This window comes from Antechinus flavipes, chromosome 1, assembly GCF_016432865.1.
Source record: "Antechinus flavipes isolate AdamAnt ecotype Samford, QLD, Australia chromosome 1, AdamAnt_v2, whole genome shotgun sequence".
Lineage (NCBI taxonomy): Eukaryota > Metazoa > Chordata > Mammalia > Dasyuromorphia > Dasyuridae > Antechinus > Antechinus flavipes.
In genome coordinates this window covers 617,118,683-617,138,956 of record NC_067398.1, presented here as the reverse complement: position 1 = coordinate 617,138,956, position 20,274 = coordinate 617,118,683, and the positions used below count along the sequence as shown (strand labels likewise).

Sequence of the window (20,274 nt, the reverse complement as noted above, 5' to 3'; positions counted from 1 at the left end):
GAAGGGACCTTTAGGCTTTCTAGTCAATAATTTTATTTTAAAAATGAGAAAACAGAAGCATTTCTATTTGTTTGGCTTCTTTAAAACTCATGTAATTATCTGTATGATTTTCCTACCTTAGATCAGATGACATTGACATGCTCCATCACGTTCACAAATTCCTATAGAACTTTTGTCTATACCATTTGTTATAGGACCTTACACTTAGTTGTCCTTTGTGTATGGGGGGAGACATTTGTGTCTTACCTCCTCGATTGAATGGTTTCTTACAGATCAATAAGTGTCAAACACTTGCAGAAAAATGTCCTACTAATTTTGTTCCTTCTCCAGTACCAAAATCAGTGCCCTGCCCACAGAAGGTATCATTAATGATGGTGCTGGGATACACCACTGGTTATAAATTGCAGAGCCATTTATGAGGCAGATTAGTGAAAACACAAGTCAGGCCCTTCACAAACAATCGAATGCAAAAGAGACTTGCATTTAACATACCTAGAAAGGGATGATGTGAAGACTTTCTTATTGTTAGTCCTGTAAACATCTAGTAGCAGTCCTACTGGGAGCATACTATTCCAGATATAAAGCTGAGAAGTAATTTATATATATCCTGATCTATGTCAGGATTCATTGTTGCCTCTGAGAACTAGGCTGCTGTTATTCAACTAACATTTATTAAGTACCCTCTTTGTGCCAGGCACTGTGCTAAGCAGAAGGGACACTGTCTTTCCTGCCCATTTCTTGCAGCATCTGCTCCTTTATCTACAATTTTTACAGAAATTAATATCAAGGTTAACACTACAAAAACCTTTATTTTCTTTGGTTGTTGTATGTACATGTTGAGAATTCAAAGTGGGGTATTTGTACTTTTGGCTTAGGGAATGGATTAACCAGTTCAAATTAGTTCAACAACAAATGTTTGTAAATTAATTTTTTTATTCTGGTGCTAATTGTAGATAAAAATAGCCATCTTGAGTCTTTAAGGAACTTTCAATTTTGGAATGGGAGAAAAAGCAGGATCATTCATGTGCACATATACAGAGCTGTAATTTAAATTAGAATTTGTTTACGTGCATGGAAAGGGTCAGTGGTTATAGAGAGCTTAAGAGGGAGGGATTTCTTTTTTTTCCGAGTACTGATTAAGGAAGAAATGGCTTGCTAACACAAGAAGGAAGGAGAAAAGTTGAGTTAGTGGATATATAGATTGTGAATATATTGGGATATTCTGACACAAGACAGGACAAGTAGGTTAGCTCTTTATAGATTGGTGAAATTTCTCCTTTTATTGGTACCCAGTTATTTAAACCAGATAATTATCAAGATTCAATAAAATTTTAACAAATTCGTTCCCTTTGGGGTGTTTTGTTTTGTTTTGTTTTGGACATGGGTTTTATAAAAAGTTTAGTGCAGTTTTCAGCTTTGGCAGCTTTTGGGACACCTTGAATATGTGAGAGAGAAAACACCTGCAGAATTTGAGCTTTTGTCAGAAAAGACAATAAATAAACAGGTACTACTTGCAATTGTGCTGAGAAAACACAGGTTGGAAGAGGTCAGGATACCCACTGGAGTTACTGACTGAGCCAGGTCCAGACAGGAACCCCTCCTGACTCCTCAAGCTGGTGCCTTTCTGCTTCTAATTGGACTGGAAGTTAATAGCCCAGAAGTCTGCATTAGTTCTTCATTTGCATGTAAGGTTAAGGGGAGTGAGGATGTTTCTCTTTAGGGTTTTAAACTTCTCATTAGAAAGGAGTCAAGTAAAATACAGGGTAAGACAATATCTATGTTTCCATTTATCTAAAATACCCTGAATGGAGCCTGTAGAAGGCTCATGTAGTGTTTTCACTTTTCCTCCTTCCCCTTGGAATCCCTAACAACTCCTTTCAATTCCAGCTTGACTGTACAGAGATCTCCTAAAGTGTTAGTGCTCCCCCAAATTACTTGTCTGTATTTGATACTGTATATATATGTTGTGTCCTCCCACTAGAATGTTAAATTCTTAGAAGGGAAAAAAATTTCTCTTTGTATCTTTTTCTCTGAACCAGACACATCACTTTCATTATTAAGTACCTAGGAGGTGCTAAATAAATTTTTTGTTGAATAAATTAATTAACCACATAGTGGATGTGAGATAATTTTTGTTGAATATGTTAAGCACATGGCCTGTACTTAATAAATTTTTTGTTGAATAAATTAATGAATGGATTCGAAGTCTGAGGGGGCTGGGTATAATATCTGCAATTAGTAGAACTTGCTTGTTGAAGTTGCCCTGCTATTGATTAGAGTTGTAATGGAGTAAGGAGGTAATGAGCTTCCCTTTCCTCAAGATCTGAGCAGAGCTGTGTAATCACTTTTGGGGTATGGTAGAGGGGATTCCTGTTCAAGTATAATAGCCTCTGTGATAGCTATGTGACTTTAGGCAAAATATTTTATCTTTCTGAGGCTAGATCATACCTAAAGCTTCATTCAGCTCTAAATCTTACAGATTTGTGACAGGGAAGGGACAGGGCAGGTAATGGAACTGAAAAAGTTTTCAGGATTCTATGCTTATTGTAAAAAAAAAAAAAAAAAAGCCTTTCTCATTTGTAAAGCTGAGAAAGAAAAGTGTTTTTTAAAATTAATATATAAATGAAAAAAAATTATAAATGATTCTCTTTAGTGACTGTTGTAAAACTATCACAGCTATCTACATGTGTATAGCTACCTTTTATGAACTATAGTCAAAAAGTCTTTTAGTCAAATGAGAGGACAAAGCTTAATAAAAATAAAATTCTTCCCATAGGGAAAGAAGATTCTTCAGGCTTGTTCATACTTCTTCTGCTTAAGGACTATGTTACAGTGCCATCTGCTGGCTTTGCCTTGAGAAGCTGATGAAAATTATAGGAACATCTGATTTGCAGTCAGGGGACAGGTGCTCCAGCTCCTGCTCCTCTGACATGGCCTGGATGCCATAGCCCAGTGTAAGACGCTCTCCAGGGTCCTGGCTTGTAGTCTTGTTAGAATATAAGCTCCTTGAGTTCAGGGCTTTTTTGTCTTTATATCCCAGGCATATGGGTGCTGTACATAGTTCTCTTTAAAAAGTGTTTGTTTTAGTTTTTTTTTTTTTTAAGTGTCTCTTTAGAGTGTATTCATTGAATACACTCCATAGAGGCAAATCACTTGTTTTACAATTTTTAATCTTCAAAATTTCCCTGCGACATTGAGACATTAAGTGGTTTGCCCAATATATGCCAGAGATGGGAACCTGAATCCAGCTTTTTCTGACTCTAGTTAGAAATAATGGATAGAAGCCAGCATTGTATCCATAATTCTACCCTCAGTAAACATAAGTTGAATGGTTGAAATTACTTGAATAGACATGAATTAAAGTTAGAATTACTGTTTAGGTCCCTGTATCATTTTACCTTGTTTCCTACTAGAGTTTAAGATCATTTGAGAAGAAAATTAGAAATGTGATTGAACCCAGAACCCCAGGTTTCCAGAATCTGAGAGTGAAAAGCGATCCCAGTAGCAATTTACTTTAACTTCTATGTGTATGAAATTCCCCCTGTAACATAGTGGACAAGTGATTATCTAATTTTTGCTTGAAAATATCCAAAGGGGAACCCACTATCTATGTCTTAAGGCAGCACATTCCACTTTTGGACAGCATGAATTGTGAAGGATTTTTCCCCTAACATTGAGTGATATTACTTATTTTGAAGCTTTTACCCATTACTCTTGATTTTAAACCCTGGGTCCAGAACCTCCCTCCACAATGTAACCCTTTAAGCTTATGAAGATACCTAGCATGTATACTCATTTGTCTGTTCTTCTCCAATATAAGTAAATATATCTAGTTCCTTCAGTTGATTGTCACATGCATGGACTCAAGGCTGTTCATCATCCTGGATGTCTTCCTTATGACATTGTCCAATTCATCATAGTTCTTCTTAAACTGGGACATCCAGAACTGAGTATATTACTCCAGATGTGTCCTAACAATGGCCCAGTACAGTGGGACTATCACTTCCCTATTCCTGGAAGCTGGGCCTTTCTTCATGCAGCCCAAGATTGCATTAGCTTTTTTTGGCTGCCATATCACACTGCTGACTCATGGAGCTTGCAATAAATTAAAACCCCCAGATCTTGTTCAGAACAGCTGTTGTCCTCCCCAATCTTCTAATGATGAAGTTAGTTTTTTGTAACTTTTGCAAGAGGTTTTTCAAAGTTTTATTGATGTGTTTTTCTACATTATAAATATGTATAGATAGATCACCCCTACTTCATGAGAGGTCTCTTGCTGTAAAGGAAAACAATAAATAAAATTAATAATATAGTTACCTCATTTGAAAGTGCATGCAACATTCTATATTTGTAGCAGCAATCCCCCTCTCAATTTTTTAATATGTTGAGATCTATTTTTTCTTCATAATACATCTTAAACCACTGGGGAGGGGGGAAGAGAGAAAAACATATTCCTTGTAACTAATATATATGTAATCCAAAATAAACATTCTCTCCATTTGTCTGTCTCATTTCTCTGTCCCTCCTTTGGTCTCCCTCTGTCTTTCTCTATGTGTGTGTCTCTTCTCTCTTCTCTTCTCTTCTCTTCTCTTCTCTTCTCTTCTCTCCTCTCTCTCTTCTCTTCTCTTCTCTTCTCTTCTCTTCTCTTCTCTTCTCTTCTTCTCTTCTCTTCTCTCTCTTCTCTTCTCTTCTCTCTCTTCTCTTCTCTCTTCTCTTCTCTTCTCTTCTCTCTTCTCTTCTCTTCCTCTCCATTTCTCTCTCTCTCCCTCCCTCATTTATTTCTCTTTCTCTCCTTCTCTTTCTAACATACATATGTGTGTATAGTCATTTTTACCCTAAATTCGTCCTCTCTCCATATCATAGATAATATATTTCATATTTGGTTCTCTGGAATCATGAGTGGTCATTTTATTGAACATAATTCTTATGGCTTTCAAAGTTGTTCATTTTTTATAGTATTATTGTCATTGTGTAAGGTGTCCTTGTTTTGCTTATTGCATTCTCTATCATTTTATAAAAATCTTCAAAATTGTTTATTTTTATAAAGTTGGTATTATGACATAAAATGTTCTCCTGGCTCTGCTCATTTAACTCTTCATCAATTTATATAAATATTTCCATATCTTTTGGAAACCTTTTGTTTTAGTTTCTTATAGCAGAATAGTACATTTATATATCACAAGTAATTCAGTCAAGTCCTCAAATGGTCAACATCACTTTAGTTACCAGTTTTTTGTTATCACAAAAAGAACTATTATAATTTTTGGTATACATGGGACTTTTTTATTTTTGTTTGATACTTACAGAATATAGGGTGTACACTTTTCAATAACTCTTTTGTGTATGATTCCAAATGGCTTTTCAGAATGTTTATATCTAGTACAGTCATGTCTTACTAACAATATATTAGTGTCTGTTTTTCCAAAGTCCCTCCAACATTTATAATTTTCCCTTTTTTGTCCTTTTTGTCACACTGATGGATATAAGGTAGAATCTCAGAATTGCTTTAATTTGCATTTCTCTAAATAGTAGGTCATTTGAGGCACTTAAAAAAATGTGGCTATAGAAATCTTGGATATCTTGTCTTGAAAACCTGTTCTCAGTCATATAAGATTTTACATGAGCCCCTATTGAATTTCATCATAATATATGCAGCCCAATGCTCTAACCTTTGTAAACTGTTTTGGGTCCTGGCTTTTACTCATTGTTTTAGGATCCTTCCAAATTTTTATGGCATACAGATTTGAGCAATATGTCATCTATACCTTTATCCGGGTCTTAAAAATTTTTTTAAACAGCGCAAGGATTCTTAGGAGTTCCACTGAAGTCCTCTTGCCATGTTAATATTAAACCATGAAGGATTACTCGATAAATCTGTTCATCCAACCAGGTCTTAATCCAAATTGTATTCTTGTCTAATTCACATTTGATCATTTTCTGCATAAAAATAATATGAAATGCTTCACAAAAAATACTTTGCAGGATTTTTTCTTAAATACTTTAAGGACCAGTGATTTTATTAGTGTATATATACTTCCCCCCAATGTACACTGTAATCTCTCTGCAACATGATTGATGGTCTTTGAGAGTTACCACGGCTTAAGTTTGATTGGTTTTAGCTAAATTAGCCTTTAGAGAATTATCATAGAATACAGTCCATCTAAGGTGTTTGGAGAGTTCCCTGTATGTTCACATTGTTCTTTTCAATGAAATCTTCTTCTTCAATGGATTTTTTTCCCTCCACTTTGGATCTTGAACATCTCTTTCTGGCTTGATTTCCTCCCTTTACATATGAATCAAGTTCTTTCCAGACTAATGCTAAACCTCCCAGAACCTCTGCTACCAATACAAAGTTTAAGATCATAGAGTTACTGCTATCTTCCCCATGAAGAATTGGGACAGGATGGTAAGGAAAGGCAATTTCAGTGAATAGATGCAGAATGGGGGAGGGGAAAAGATTAAACAATAATGATGCTATTGATCAGAGAAGTATAAATTAAGACAACTCTTGAGATTGGCTAAAATGACCGGAAAAGATAATGACGAATATTGGAGGGGATGTGGGGAAACTGGGACATTGATACATTGTTGGTGAAACTGTGAATAGATCCAGCCATTCTGGAGAGTGATTTGGAACTATGCTCAAAAGATTATCAAACTCTGTAGTTTGATCCAGCTGTGTTTCTACTGGGCTATAACCAGCAGGATGATTTCAGAGAGGCTTGGAGCGGCTTACATGAACTGATACTGAGTGAAATGAGCAGAACCAGCTGATCATTGTACATGGCAACAACAAGACTATGTGATGATTAGTTCTAATAAGACTTGTGATAGAGAGAGGACTGTGGGGACTGAGTGTGGATCGTAACATAGTGTTTCCACTTTTTTATTGTTGTTTGCTTGCATTTTGTTTTCTTTCTCATTTTTTTCCTTTTTGATCTGATTTTTCTTGTACAACATGATAATTGGAGAGCTTTATAGAAGAATTTCACATGCTTAACATATATTGGGTTACTTGCTATTTAGGGGAGTGATGTGGGGAAGGGAGGAGAAAAAATTGAAACACAAGCTTTTGCAAGGGTGAATGTTGAAAATTTATGCATATGTTTTGAAACAAAAAGCTTTAATAAAAAAGAAAGAAAAGGTAAAAAAAAAAATGGTTATCTCAACTAAGATAAGGAAGTAGAACTCTGGACAGAGAATATTTAACAAGTATCTGATAATTAACTTTTGTCCTTAGTTCCTAGAGTTTTGCTTTGAAAATATATTGCTTTTCATCAGGCCTATTTGCTTGATCTATTAAAAAATAGTGCCTTATTTGACTTTGTGTGTGTGTATGTGCTGAACTCACAAGCTTCAGTGTTTCCATAACATTTATAATTTTGCTTGGCCTGCAAATGTTCAGTGGAGAGCTACCATCTGTGGTTGTAATCAGTTTCCTCCCCACACTCCCTCTACTAATGTGTTATTAATATAGAGTTGCTTATTCAAATATTGCTTTTGAGCATGGGAAGAAGAACATGACAAATCATTTAAGAAAAGAGAGTGAGGGGAGAAGTGTGGGGTTTTTGTTTTGTTTTGTTTTGTTTTGTGGCAAATCCAAAAATTCTTGTAGACTTGTTTTTTCTATCTTCTTCAGACTGAAACCTTCCCTGGTCAAGCAATTTTTTGTTCCTAAGTCGTTTTTCAGTTGTATTTGACTGTCCATGACCCCATTTGAGGTTTTCTTGGCAAAGATTTTGGAGTGGTTTGCCTTTTCCTCCTCCAACTCAGTTCACAGATGAGGAAACTGAGGCAAATAGAATTAATTTAATTCTAAATTAAATAAGTCCAGGATGACATAGTTAATTAGTATGTATCTGAGACAGGATTCAAACTCATGGAGTTCTTTCTGCTTCAGTGCTTTATTCACTGTGCCACCTAGCACAGGTCAGGCTATTACTCCAAAGCAGATCGATTTTCCCTAGATTTCTGACAAAATTAATCTATTTCTTACTTGCTGCCAAAGATATTGCCCTCTCAATTTTGTATCTGTACCAAAGGACTGGATTTTAATAATTACTGTGGCCTTTTTCAGAAACATTGTTTTTCTTAATTTCTTACTCTGTATGTTCTTTTTCCATGAGCCTGAAATGAAAAAAATAACATTCCCCATAAATGGGAAATATTACACTAATCATAAGTATTATAGGATTGAAATTGCACAAATTTTTCAAGTATTGGCATTGATAATTCTCTTTATTTTTCACTTATTAAAATTGAATAATATGTTAAATTGGAGAATATGCATTTTGGATATACTTGCTCTATCCTGTCTCAACCTTATTTATTTTATATTTTCAGGCGGTACCAGAGAAATCGGATCTGCCCTGACCAGGATGTGCATGAGACACAGAAGCATAGAAACCAAGCTGAGACAGTTCTCCAGGTAAATTACAACGTATCTCTTCAAAATAGCAACAGGGATTTTGCAAGCAATTATTTAATCAATAAACATTTATTAAGGACTTACTGTGTATAAGCTGTTGGGAATACAGGAAGGAAAGAAGCATTTATTAAGTATCTAAGCTAAACATTTTATAGATATCTCATATGTCACAACAACCGTGGGAGGTAGATGCTGTTATTTAATCAGTGGTTAAACATTTTAAAACACCTACTATGTGTCAGGTGCTTAACAGTTGAGGATCTAAGGTTAAATGATTCATCCAGGTTCACATAAGATAGGTTTTGGAAGAAAGGGAATAGGAAGATAAATAAGCATTTGTATATTACCTCTTATGTGCTAAATACTTTTTATACCTATATCTCATTTGAGTCTCATAACAATCCTGTTAAGTAGGTATTATTATTCTCCTCTTTTTATAGTTGAGGAAACTAAGGCAGAAGAGGTAAAATTTCTCACCCAGCATCACAAAGGTTTGATTTGAATTCAGACCATATTAATTTCAGATCCAGCACCTTATTCACTATATCACCTGAGACCTCTATAAAGAAAAATACTAATTTCTAGATGGAGTGCACACTTTTGTTGACCATTTTTGCCCAGGCTTATTAAACAGAGACCGAATGGAAAGGCTTTTTTTCTCTGATCCCGTTAAAAGACTTTCCTCACTTTTGATTGCTTTGAAAAGCCTGGAATTGACTGAGCCAGCAACTCTTGATTCCCCACCAAACTGCTGATGCAGGAGAATCCATATATAATGGGAAGTCAGCAGATTTAGGGACTGGGAGTGGCAGATCCCACCCTCTTCCTCAGTACTATTTAATATTTATTAAACTCCTTTTGGACCTGGGTTGATTTTCCCCTATTGAGTCAGTCTGACCCTTCTGCTCTTTGGGGCTCACCATAAAAGTGATAGAGTTTAATGTATACACTGTATTTGTTTGTTCTTTTGTAGCTCAGATTTTCTAAACTCAAGTAATCTACTAGCTTTAGTCTTCCCTACAGTAGCAATTACAGTATCAACTCTTAAATATAATCTGCTAAATTTCAGAGGATTTAAGATCCAAATTAATGGAATGAACCATTACAGACCTTTCAAACATTGCTTTCATCAGTAGTAGCCTCACACATGTTTTTGTCAGTTTGATAGGTTATCAAAACTTAATCTTCGTGTTTTTTGGTGACTGTCTCAAAGTAGTTGATTTTCTTTATAATCCTGTGTATTTCATGTTATGCATATAAAAACCTTATTCTGAGGAGGTCTATAAAGGCTTCCCTATACCATTCAAGGGGTTCTTTATACAATACTGCTTATTTGGAAAATAAAATAAAATCAGCTTAGCAATGGGGAACAATGAGATACTAGATTTAAGGAAATTCCAGGAGATGCTCCACCGTTCAGATTCCCCAATTTACAGGTAGAAAGAATGAGTAGGTCTAGCAAAGACTTCCAAAAGGAAACCTTTTAGCTGAAAGAGTGTATGACCTGGTGACAGTTAAGGATAAGGACTCTAAAACTTTTAAAGTAAGCTAATTTGGTTGTTGACTTCTAAATAACCTCTTAATTAGGTATTTAATAGATTGCATTTTTAAAATTAGGGTGTCCTAAAATTAGACTTTAGACTTACTCTCTGAGAACTAGGCTTTAAGGCTTTCAAATTTTTATTATCACTGGGAATTCTTCCTGTCATTAATTGACTCCTGGGATGGTCAGATTAATTAATATTTGATTGCCAGTCATTTCTTTTTCAGAAATAAGAACTTTTGAAAGTTTTTGTTTTTAAAATAGTTTTGTAGATTTAGTGAAGTAGGAGTCAGAGGATCTAGGTTTGAACCACAGCTTTATCACTCCATAGCTGTATGACCATGGGCAAGGTATTTGTCCTCTGTTTTCTTATACTGAAAATGAAAGATTTGGACCAGGTGATCTATAAAGACTTTTCCAGTTCCAGATCCTATGTGTGACTCACTCTGATTTTATATAAGGCCATCATTTAGAAAAACTTCCATTACTCTTAATCAGTGAGATTTTTTTTTCATATTATCTTTTTTCAGATCTGATTATTTGGTTTGTATTTGATGAGCCAGATCTGTATGTTTAAAAAGTATATAGGTTTATATTTCAAAGAGCTGCAAGTGGCTCTCACAGGTTCTCAAGACTGCTGGTTCTCAAGAGAAGGGTTGATGAATCCTTGTGAAGGACATTGTCAAAGAAGATGCACATTTCAATTAGAGTTTGAGATACATGGTTCCTCAAATAGCTCAACTCTTCAGATTCTTTTTTTTTTTTTTTGGAAACTATCTTTGCATGTATTTGGAAAAAATAACTTTTAAAAAAATTCTATAATTTTTTTACATCCATCTGCGTGAATAGTTTAAAAAATAAATAGATCGTTGTCAAAATCCTTAAATTTATGGTTGAGAATCTGATCCTTTGAGTTTAGTTGAGTAAAAATTGAACTTAAGCGCTTCATAAAACCTCAGTAAGCTTTTATTTTCCATAGAGTTTTATGAAAACTAATAGAAAGCTATTAATATAATTAATTGATGACTCAAGTATAGTTGGAAGAAGGAGGGCATCAAGAAAAGTATTTCTAGTAATGTGGCCTTACTTACAATGTTGAAGCTTTCTAAGGAGAGTACTTTGTAATATAGTCTAAATTTCCACAAGATGATAGGAAAGGGCTAAATAGGACCTCCATTTGGAAAATGAAGAAACTTGAATCATATGACTTGCATCACTTCCAGAGCCTGGAAGAGAATCTTGGTCTTTTGATTTTTATTCAGTAGTATTTTATTAAACCCTGTGAATACCCAGAAAGGCAAAAATTCAGACACTGTGCCTAGTTTCCAACAAGTGAAATAGCATTCAAACAACTTTGTACAAGTAAAATGTATACTGAATAAATTGGAGATGATTAACAAAGGGAAGTCACTAGAATTAGATTGTAAGCTCCTTGAGGGCTTTGAGGCTACCTGATAAATAATATCTCCTTAAAACATATTCCTTGATTGATTGGATTAAGGAAAATTGGGAAGGTGAACTTTTTAGCTAGAACTTGAAGGTATTTGGGAACTTACTATGTTCTTTGCATTTGTAAATCTGAAAAGTTATTGAGGTAAGGGGAAAATTGAGGCATTTGCTAATGCAATATTTTTTATCCTTTTTTATGATAAAAGTGCTTTAATTGATTGCCTGATAAACCCACTTCAAGAACAGATGGAAGAATGGAAGAAAGTGGCCAATCAGCTGGATAAAGACCATGCAAAAGGTATTTCTTGGGTATTTTGTGGTTCTTTGGGATATGTTTGGGTTGCTGGCATCTAGTGCCTCTATTCATCAGAGCACTGCAGGAGACTATCGATTCCTTGATCTTGTGCTGGGGACTCCAGAATAAGGCAAGGAAACAAATCTAGCAGCAAGCTGATAATGTCTGAAAACAATCTATTAAGTAGTATTTGTTTTTTGTTTGTTTGTTTTTTGGGGGGGAAAAAAAAAACAAATATTTTAATCCTCTAATAGCTTTGGTGAAAATGAGCTCAATTAGACTGAAATCACAATGGATGAATGACTATATTAAGACGTTTCATAATTTTTTTGAAATTTTCACCTCTTGATTTTTGTAATAATGCTTTGTTATTTTAGGAACTGATGATTTCATCAGGGTATGAAGGAATTCTGTTTTTTAAATCAGTCTGTAAACATTTACTAAGCACTGTGCCCAATGTTGGGGATACAGAAAGAGACAAACAATAGTCCCAAGTTCTCCGTTTGAGTTTCCCCATTGGTACTTGGGTCAGATAACTGACATTTAGAGCTAGTAATAGAATAACTGCTAGGATGGGAACTTTGGGACTAAGTGAAGAATGTTGTCCCCTGCAGGAATAGGGAAGTAAGAGATGGGAAAGATTTACGCAGGGGTCCTCAAACTTTTTAAATAAGGGGCCAGTTCACTGTCCCTCAGACTATTGGAGGGCCGGACCATCGTAAAAACAAAAACTTTGTTTTGTGGGCCTTTAAATAAAGAAACTTCATAGCCTTGGGTGAGGGGAATAAATGTTTTCAGCTGCTGCATCTGGTCCGGGCCCGTAGTTTTAGGACCCCTGGTTTAGGGGGAAAGATAATGAGTTTTGTTTTAGATGTATTGAGTTTAAAATGTCTACTGGACATCTAGTTCAAGATGTTTTAAAGCTATTTTTTTTTACCATTTTTATTTAAAATTTTGATATCCTTCTCTACTTTCCTTTTCCCCTTCTGAAATGGTAAGCAATCAGATTTCAGTCATATACATGCAGCTATATAAAACATTTCCATATTAATCATTTTGTACAAGAAGGCTCAGTTAAATTTTTAAAAATAAAAGAAAGTGAAAAATAATATGCTTTGGTCTATATTCATACAATATCAGTTTTTCTATGGAGGTAGATAAGATGCTTCATCATTAGTCCTTTAGACTTCTGGATTAGTCTTGGATCATTGTATTGCTGAGAATAGCTAAGTTATTCACAATTCTTCATTGAATAGTATCTCTGTTACTGTGTCTAACTTTCTCTGGGTTCTGTTCACTTCATTATGCATCAGTTCATGTAAATCTTTGCAGGTTTTTCTGAAATCATTCTCCTTGTTATTTCTTATAGCACAATAATATTCTATTACAATATACCATTTTCCTTGATGATCTCATGAGCTTCCATGGGTTCAAAGATCATCTCTATGCAGAAGATTCCCAAATCTATGTATCCAGCCTTAGGCTGTTTCTTGACCTCCAGCCCCTTGTTGTTGCTGCTAGGTGACACTGTGGATAGAATTCCAGACTTGAAGTCAGGAAGATTCATCTTCATGAGTTCAAATCTGGCCTCAGACACTTTGCTAGCTGTGTGATCCTGGGCAAGTCATTTAATGCTGTTTGTTCCAGTTTCATCATCTGTAAAATGAGCTGCAGAAGGAATTGGTAAATTATTGCAGTGTCTTTGCCAAAAAAATCCCCAAAGTGATCATAAAGAGTCAGACACAACTGAACAACATTTTTTGTTTCTTATGACCAACTGCCTGACCAAGGTACATGTCAAATAGGCAACTCAAACTCAGCATGTCCAAAATAAAAACCTTCATCTCTCCTCCCAGATAGTTTCCTCTTTCCAGCTTTCCTATTACTAACTCAAGTCACCTAAAATTCAACCTTGGTTCCATCTTCAACTTCTTGCTCTTAATTACACCACATTTCCAATCTGTTGTCAACTTTTATTATTTCTAACTAGTCTTCTCCACTCACAGAGACAGCACCTTAGCATAGGCCATCATCACCTCTTGCCTGGACTTTTCCAATAATCTTCTAATTGGTCTCCCTGCTTCAGATCTTTTTCCCACTCTAGGCCATCCCAGAGTTAACATAGGTTAACCTTATAATTTCTGAACTTCATTCTCCACTCCAAGTCAGCAAACTCTAATGGATTCTTTATTATTTTATTCTTTTTGTTATTTTTTATTATTTCTCCAGTGCATTCTTTGTATTCCTGGGATTAAATTTAAAATCTTCCACTTGGCTTTTAAAGCCTTTTACATCCTAACCTATCTTTATTCTTCTTCATGTACTCTCTGTAGTCTAGCTCCTCCGATGTTTTTGTTTGATGTTTTTCACATGTGATATTCCATTTCCCAACTCAGTTATTTTTCATTGACTGTACCTATATGCTTGGAATAAACGCATACTACTTACCTTTGTTTCCTTGTTTCTATGGCCTCCTTCAAGACTCGGGTCAAATCCCATCTTCTGAAAAAGGCCTTTCCATTCCTCTCACTTTCCAGTATCTTCCCTCTGTTGGTTATTTTCAGTTTATTGTGTCTTGGACTAATAGCTCCTCTGTTTCAAAATGCTAACCTAAGGTATTCTGTACTGTAATCTGTGCACAAAGCTATTTATCAGTCATATTGTATTATTGGATTTCTCACCACAAAGTTGTTTCCTTTTTAACATTTTTTCAAGTTGAAGTATATTTACAACTCTTTTTTTATTTTAGAGTATAAGAAAGCCCGCCAAGAGATAAAAAAGAAGTCATCAGATACACTGAAACTTCAGAAGAAAGCCAAAAAAGGTAATTCTTAACAGTTCTATCGTTAATATTTTCATATTATGAAAATAATGGTAATTTTAATTTTCTAAGCTATGTTCTATTTAATGTTCTATTTTCTACATGTCCACATATGGTTAAACAGAATTTGGCAATTGGGCTAAAGATCTCTAGGTGCAGAATTTATATTAATATAAGACGTGATTAAAATGATATATGATTTTTCTTCTTTTTGTCTTCAAAAGCTGACAGTCTCTCTGCCTATTGTGCAGGGTAATGAAACCTATAAATTTCCTAGAAGCCTTGGGATAATGCATAAAAGCCTTTATGCAAATGTTCAGTAGTAATTATAGCAGAAATCATTCTATTTTCTCCTCCATCTTTCACAGCCTATAATCTCCTAGCCCTTTATTAAATCTTGTAAGATTCATAAAATGACTGCAGTGGGAGCCGGATGTTGTTTCTGGCTGGCTTGCAATTATACACATAGCATTTGGTAACATGAAGGCACATTAAAAAACAGACTTAGCAAGGGCTTGCCTTACTTTTCCATCACTTTCTGAGCATTGTTCTGCATCCATTTCATACACAGGTCTGTGACAGACGATAGGCTCTGTTTATCATGTAACAAAGCTTCATTTGTCCCTGGTCTATTTTGAATAAGATATTAAACCAGCCAAAACGGAGTCTTCTTTGAAAAGATATTATTGAGGGTAGAAGCTTGGGTGAGCAGGGAAATATTTCAATAATTCAGACAAGTTTTTATGATCCACAGAATCCCATCATGTTAATGCTGAAAAGGAAACATATATATCATCTAGTTCCCAGCTTCTTAAACTGTGATGATCCCATTGGGACTCTTGTAACTGAATTTGGGGATTGTGAAATATGATTTATTATCAGTAAATGTTTGATTTGTATGCCTATATTGATGTCACATAAAAATTTTTCAAGTGAAAATGGATCACAGTGGAAAAAGATCAAGGAGCTTTGATCTTATCCAAGAATTCTTAATGTAGAGTCTATGAATTTGGTTTTAAAAATATTTCAATAATTGTATTTTAGTATATTTGATTCCCTTTGTATAATCCCATGTATTTTATTGAATATAGTTTAAAAGTCTGAGAATGGGTCTGTTTCATAAGTTTCACCACTCTGCCAGAGGAGTCCATGCCATAAACAAGATTACAAAACTTTATACTAGTCCAGTATCTTCATTTTATGGAAGGGGCATCTGAAATATAGCAAGATATGGTGGGCTTAGGGTTCACACTTGGATCTGATTCCCAAGTTCAGTGTTTTTCCTACTTGTTTGTGATAAATACAATGGAGCAGTTGAAACTTCTGCCATTTAAGTCATTCTAGCATCTTTATGAAATGAAAACAGAAAGCAAAAATCCAGGGACTTGCCTTGCCCAGTCTGGCACTTGATACCATAGTCAATATTTATTAAGTGCCTACTGTGTGTCAGTATAACCTAAGGATATAAAGAAAGTCAAAAACATAATGCCGGCCTTCAAAGAATTCACATTATAATGGGGGAGATGACTTACAAATAGCTGTGTACATGCAGTGCAAGTGGGAGGTAATTTACTGGAGAGGCACAAGTTAGCAGTAGGAGGACTTAGGACAGGCTTCTTGCATAAAATACAATTTGATCTCAGTCTTGAATAGAGGTCAGAGGCAAAAGGATATTCTTTTGAGGTCTTTTGAGATTTAAAAGGAAAATATAATCCTTTAACTTGTCTTCATTCCTACTCTAATACTAATTTCCTTCTAGAGGTAGAGCGCTCCTAGTATTGTTTATTTGAATTTACAAATTTTTCGTTCCATATTTATGAAGATTATTCCAAGTAGGACATACTCATTTCCTCCCTACAACCCACAAGTAACAGGCATCTTTTAATTCACTCAATCCATACTCCCTTAACCTCCATTCCAATTCCTCAGTGTTTTAGGGACTCAGACTAGAGAGAGAGGAAATATGTATTTAAAAACTGTCTGAATCCATTTTTCATAGATTCTTAAAAGTTCTTTCATCCATGTAGAAAACTGACTAGATTCCCCATTTGACACTAATTTGGATATCACAGGTTTGCACAGAAAGGAGTAGTAGGGCATTTAAAACATTCTCCAGATATTCATTGAGTAGCTGCTCTGTACCCAGATGTAGAGGGCTGCAGAAAGCACACTACACCCAGATATGCTGGATGTTTTCAACTTTAGAATAAAAGTGTAAGAAATAGTCCTTGTCTTTTTCTAGAAAGAAATAACAGTTTTATAGGAGAAAATAACCCTCAAAAAGATGCCTTTTTTCTTCTCATTGCTGCTTTCCTACAAAAATCCCTTAAAATTTGTTGCTTCATATTTTGAATCCTTTTTTATGTTCTGTATGTACATGACAATGTCCCCCCCCCCTTTTTTCTCTTTTAGATTTGTTTTAAATAAATTATTGAAAATATTAAAAATGTTTTAACATGTAAATGTAATTGAGGGAAAATAAAATATTATGTTAAAAGGGAAAAAAGTCCCTAATTAAGAAATTAAAAGGAATTTATATATGTAAGGTATGTGAAACAATAAATTCTTATAAGAAGGTTTAGATGATTTTGTGTCTAAAATTAGTAAAGTTTACCAATGTTAAATATATATATATATATATATGTATATATATATATATACACACACACACACACACACACATACATATATATATATATATATATATATATAACATATTTAAAGCAAAAAATGATCTGAGTTCCACTCATTCATATATCCTGGAGATAGTCAGATATTCACATACCTGCAGTGTCTCCTAACCATTGATTAACTTCTTAATTACATCTCCACAGTACAATGGAAGGCCATAGAGACTGTGAGAACTGTTTTTTTTCTTTATCCTCAGCACCTAGGACAGTTCCCTGCACAGACTAAGCCTTATTTATGTGGGTTTGCTCAATCAATGTATTTTAACAGGGATTTAGGGAGCTAGAAGTTGATAACATGTCTTCTGTACTTAATAACATTTTATAGGAAGTCAAAGATCAATAACATTGGCTGTTAAAAATACTTAAATGTCATTTTATATAATATAAGCACTTTAAAAATCATCAAAGCAAGGTGGTGTTTCATAGTAGACAGAATGAGGATTAGCCCTGGATTTAAGAATACTTAGGGTTAGGCTGGACCTTAGACATATGCTAACTTTGTGTGTGATTCTGGGCAAGTCCCTTGACCCTTCATTGTTCTCAGGCTACTCCATAAAAGTTGGTCTACTTTTGGGTTGTTGATTTGCATTGGCAAATGAATGTTCTGTATATAGAATTCAGGGCATGAAATCTTAGTGGAAAGGGTGTCTGATAAAAGTTATGTTTGTCTACCCGTATAATTGTAAGAGTTTGTAGATTTTGAGCTAGGAGTTATTAATAGATACTAAGGCTGTGAAATAGTCTACCTCCTCATTTTTACCTCTTGACTTCCTTCAAATTTCAGTGAAACTTCTGTGAGTTTTTTCTGATGACTTAAATTTCTCTATTGATTACCTTCAATTTATCCTATATTAACCTTGTTTTACATTGTTTTTTCTATGCCATCTCCCCTATTTGATAGTGATTTCTTTAAGGGCAGAAACTGTCTTTTGCCCTTCTTTGTATCATAGTATGTGCTTAGACAGTGTTTATTCACTTACTGATTTGACAGTTCTTATGGATTAAGAAATCTTTGGGAAATTGGCAGGAATGAGGCAAGAAAAGTTACATCTTCCCAATTCCAGCACTGACCCTGATGTTAATTCATCTTTTCATCTAAATTCTGCATCCATGCTGCAATATTTCTTTTCCTTATTCTCATTTTAGGGTATTCTATTCTCAATGTCCCTTTTTCAAGATTATAAACAGTCAGATTGCCTGGAGATGGAATTATATGTGATTGCTTGCCCAGATTAGTAGGCCATCTTCATATAGAATGAATGGAAAACTGCAGTGATAGTCTTGTGTATTCTTGGGACAAGACCAGGAAGGTAATGTTAACTTTGGGGAAGAAAATCAGTGTCCTGGACAGATAATATGTCTTCATATAGTAAGGATTATTTAGAAAGTACCAGATCAGTCTTCATTAAAATTATTTCTAAAATATATTTTCTTTTGTCTTATTTTTGCACTAATTGATTATTCCTTTAATTTAGAATCTGTTTAAATGTCTCAGAATCATCATTCTGAACAAGAATTTTTTCTTTATAGCAGTTTTGGGTTTTCTTTGTGATTTTACCTATAAAAGCACACAGATGGGGCAGGTAGCTGGCACAGTGGATAGAGCACTGGGCCTGGAGTTATGAAGATCCAAGTTAAAAATCCAACCTCAGACAATTGCTAAGTGACCTAGGCAAGTCACTTAACTTTGTTTTATCTCAGTTTCATCATCATATAAAATGGGAAAATAATGGCATCCATCTCCTATGATAATTGTGAGGATAAAATGAGATAATATTTGTAAAGCTCTTAGCACAGTACCTGGTCTGTAGTAAACACTATATAAATATTAGCTATTATTATTCATTGTAGTGTTAGTAGTCAGGTTCATGGTGGTAGTAGCAGGTAGAAAATACACCTGATAAGAAATGAAGGTGTAAGCTTTTCCATGAAACAAGAGGCTCCAGGAAGAATTTACCAGTGGGAGAAGAGGGGTCAGGGCTTATAGAAAGCATTAACTGAATTTTACTGTCTTAGTCTCTAAACTGTGAATAGCTATAGCGGCACAAAGCGGGCTTCGAGACAGGTTTTAGAGATCAAGTAGCAGTTTAATTAATCACTGTCAGAGTGAGGAATGTGGTTTGCAAACTGGAAGGTTTCCTCAGCAGGAGATCCACCTGTTACAAGAAAAGTTGAGATTTTATATACAAATCACAAGTGGGAAGAGAGGGGGAAAGTGGTTTAGAGTACATCATTTTTAGGGCCTGAATGGTTTCCCACAACAAGGCTACAAGTGCAAGACAATATGAGTGTTCTCCACTCTGGTGGGAACAGTTCTTAAGCGATTGTTTCAATTCCCCAGGGTCGTTACTTAGTGGGGGACAGGATCAGAGTTCTGTGACGGAAACATGTTCTGCAATCTTTGATTCACTTCATTTAACATACACAGGAGAGTGTTGTCAAGAATTGATTGATCATTTCAAGCTGCATTGTGAGACTCTGACTCCCAAGTCTGAAAAGACAGTTCTGAAAAGTCTAAATTATTAGTGTATTCATTACACATATCGTATCTATTATGATGAAAATCATAATTTCCTTTCACAAACGATTCTATGGTGGTTGGGGGAGTATGGAGTAATAGAGGAAGAGCCAAAGTGAGCTAGTATTACACGGGTCATGAATGTGAGGTTCAGGAAAAGTCAAGAGTAGGACCAGAAAGGGAATCAAGAATTGGCAGAGAAATAGATGAATGAGCGTGACACAAGATAAGATAAATATGAGGCTTGTGATTATTCCTTTAGAAGGAATACTCCCATTGTTAGAGTTTATAGGTCTGACACTGTACAGAAATAACCACTGATTTTAACTTAAAGCCAAGAGAGGCCTTCAGGTCTGAGTCCCAAATCACAGCATCCAAACATTCTGCTGCCTGTGGTTTTCTCCTAAGTATTGTCTGTCTGACCTTTCTGTCTTGTCTTAAGAGTGCTTTTCGGGCTCAGAGAATGGCAGATAGTCATGTGCCTTGGTGGCTAACAGTTCTCATAAAGAATTAGAAACGAGAAAATATTG

The 20,274-nt window shown here is 35.0% G+C and overlaps 1 protein-coding gene across 5 annotated transcripts in view; it reads left to right on the top strand.

Annotated features, from left to right (window-relative positions):
- The window catches only part of MTSS1 (MTSS I-BAR domain containing 1), a 216,634-nt gene that overhangs the window by 163,046 nt on the left and 33,314 nt on the right, over nt 1-20,274 (top strand). For all 5 annotated transcript variants that reach the window (XM_051971070.1, XM_051971069.1, XM_051971068.1 and 2 more), the window contains exons 4-6: nt 8,344-8,428; nt 11,627-11,718; nt 14,465-14,539. In XM_051971070.1, coding sequence (XP_051827030.1) covers nt 8,344-8,428; nt 11,627-11,718; nt 14,465-14,539 — 252 coding nt within the window. The remainder of the gene's footprint in view (nt 1-8,343; nt 8,429-11,626; nt 11,719-14,464; nt 14,540-20,274) is intronic.